This window comes from Aplysia californica, unplaced genomic scaffold, assembly GCF_000002075.1.
Source record: "Aplysia californica isolate F4 #8 unplaced genomic scaffold, AplCal3.0 scaffold00037, whole genome shotgun sequence".
NCBI lineage: Eukaryota > Metazoa > Mollusca > Gastropoda > Aplysiida > Aplysiidae > Aplysia > Aplysia californica.
In genome coordinates, this window is record NW_004797307.1 from 2,023,132 (window position 1) to 2,025,852 (window position 2,721).

At 42.2% G+C, this 2,721-nt stretch overlaps 1 protein-coding gene across 1 annotated transcript in view; it reads left to right on the top strand.

The window, feature by feature from the left end:
* LOC101851104 (cytochrome P450 7A1) overlaps window positions 1-402 on the top strand; it is a 23,324-nt gene extending 22,922 nt beyond the window's left edge. Inside the window, exon 8 of the mRNA XM_013091462.1 lies at window positions 91-402. Within this exon, the coding sequence (XP_012946916.1) occupies window positions 91-402 (312 nt within the window). The remainder of the gene's footprint in view (window positions 1-90) is intronic.
* The last annotated feature ends 2,319 nt before the right edge of the window (window positions 403-2,721 follow it).

Genomic DNA, 2,721 nt, shown 5'->3' on the forward strand with positions numbered 1-2,721 from the left:
TAATAATAATAATAATAATAATAATAATAACAATAATAATAATAACACTAAACTAACAAGGGAATCCTAACGTTGTTTCTGCTCTCACAGACCTTCAAGTACGACCGCTTCATGAACAACCCCGACTTCTACAAGGACGGGAAGAAGCTCCGCCAGAGCACCTTCGGCTTCGGTACCCTGTGCCCCGCCCAGAAGATGAGCATGCTGCAGCTCAAGTGGTTCACCATGGTGATGGTCAACAACTTCAAGATGGAACTGGTCGACGGGGACACCGCTGAGCTGGACGTGACCAAATATGGCAACGAGGTCATCCCGCCTACCAATGACGTGAGGATCAGGATGAAGCCCAAGGAGGGAGCTGTCAGACTGGAGAACATCAACGCTCGCGTGCTCGCGGCTTAAGCCACACACACACACACACACACACACACACACACACACACACACACACACACGACGGACCACACTGCGCTTAGATTGGCTGACGTCAATCAGTGTGCCCTTGATGAGAATCTCGCGATATGGAAATTGATACAGAATCGTCTGACAAACCTAACCACTTTTCTATACTAAGATTTACATTGAGAACCTATAGCTAAGCCTATTTCTTGATGAATACCAATGTGAATTTGTGCTCAATAAAAAAAGCATGGACACTTTTTTAAAATTAAAATTTACTTTGAGAACCAGTGGCTACTTTTTTATGAATGCTGATGTAAATTTGTGTACCAGAAAAAAAGCCTGGCCACTTTTCTTCTTTTAAATTTACTTTGAGAACCAGTGGCTTCTACTTCTTGATGGATGTCAATGAACATTTGTGTCCCAGAAAATCGTTGACCTTGGACGATTTGCAATACGAGCACATGTAAAAGTATCATGGATCCGCTGCTGTATGAACTAACGACACAAAAAAAGAAATCATCCAGTTGAGAAGAGGGTCACAGAATCTCAAATATAGATTTGGCTTTATTCGGCAGCCATTTACAGAGCACCTATATTGTTTTCACATTCGATACCTTCGCTATTTTTCGATTATAGAACCCTCTGCCGTCGAAACTTGACCAGTTGCCTGAAATCGGTTGGTAGATTCCAGTAAAAAAAACAAAGCAAGATGGAAGTTATACCGTAGTATAAATTGAAAAGCAGAAAGAGGTAACGGTTTGCCAGTTCGAATTCTGAACTTTAGAAAACCTATCGCTTGTTTACCTGAAAAGGTAAACTCGTTCTTCACTCTATCTATTCTCTTCCTTATTTGTTGTTGCTCTATCTGTCTCTTTTCTTCTGTTACACAAGGCTGCAAGAACAAGGCAAATTTTGTTGGAAATCAAATCAGTCGACTGTTGTGACCTGATTTAGGAGCAGAACAATTGAATGGTGAGGCAGCCGTTAATGGGGGGGGGGGGGTATTGGGATCACAGGGTTTCTGACACTGAGGTAGAACTTTCGTTTATTTATGTTATAGGCTGTCACTAACCCAGTCCTTATACGTTACGAAAAATATACTGAATTACTTTTGTTACTTTTTGTTTGTTCGATTGCTTTCTTGTGCCTCATATCTATAACGTTTCTGTCTATATCGCTATGGCTGCTGGATCGGATTACCAGTTCTCCTAATTTCTGTGTGATGTCTGTAGCCTACAGCATTCATACAACGAAAATGCCACTGCTTCACGGTAACAGAATACTATACAGAATAAACTTGTGTTGTATCAAAATGTTATCGTTATTTCTCTTTCTTTTGCCTGCACCAACTCACCATAATCACTTAAGAATTTATCTCTTTAAAAAGTATTTTTTTTAAATAATAAAAACTCCCTCTACGTTTTGGGCACATCCTCAGCTAAACTAAAATCCTACTGGACTATACACAGCTGATGGTCGTGGTTCGAGTCCTGTGCCGGATGTTCTGAGCTTCAGTAGTTTTGAAGAGTTTTTAAGGCTTTACCCGTTTATTTGGTTCGGTTCTTCTGGAGATGGACAGTAAATTAGGAGGTCCGTTTGTTGCATACTGTCCAATATTTTGGACATTAAATGAGGTCGCCCGAGTAAAAACAGAACACTGACACAGAGCTTAGTTTTGTTTCATGGGATTCTACAGTACTCAGTAGCACTTTTTTTTCCCCAACCAAGGACCGAGTTTGTGTTAAAATAGGCAATAGACCTCCACAAAGTTAGTTTTAGTAAGGTTTTACGGCGCTCGCAACTGCATGAGGTCATAATATGAGCGCAAAGGGGTGAATGTCAACAGAGAAGTCCAAACGGGGAATCAGGCTTACTCTGCTCACCTCTCCAGCCTCAACAGCACAAAGGCTGCTTCGACTATCAAGACACCCCGGAAATAGCCGGTCACAAGAGAGTGAGAAACATACAAAAGAAGTAGAGGAAAAATGACGATAGTAAGGATGAGGAAAGAAAAAGAAGCAGTTCCTCCTATACTGTTCCGGCACAGTATGAGTATGACGTTGATAAATCAGCCCATTTACAATTCTGCTGTGCATAAGAACATCCCCCTTTGGGAATGGCCTAAAGACACTTCAGTCAATAGCACTTCCCTGGTGAGGAGGTGGGGGGGTGGGAGAGATACCTAAACAATGAACAATGAACCTTATGTTTCGGGGTGACAACTGGCGTCTGTGGCGTAGCAGTAAGACACTTCGCTGTCACTCGCAGGAGATGAGAGTTCAATTCCGTGTGTGTGTGTGTGGGGGGGGGGGGGGGGGG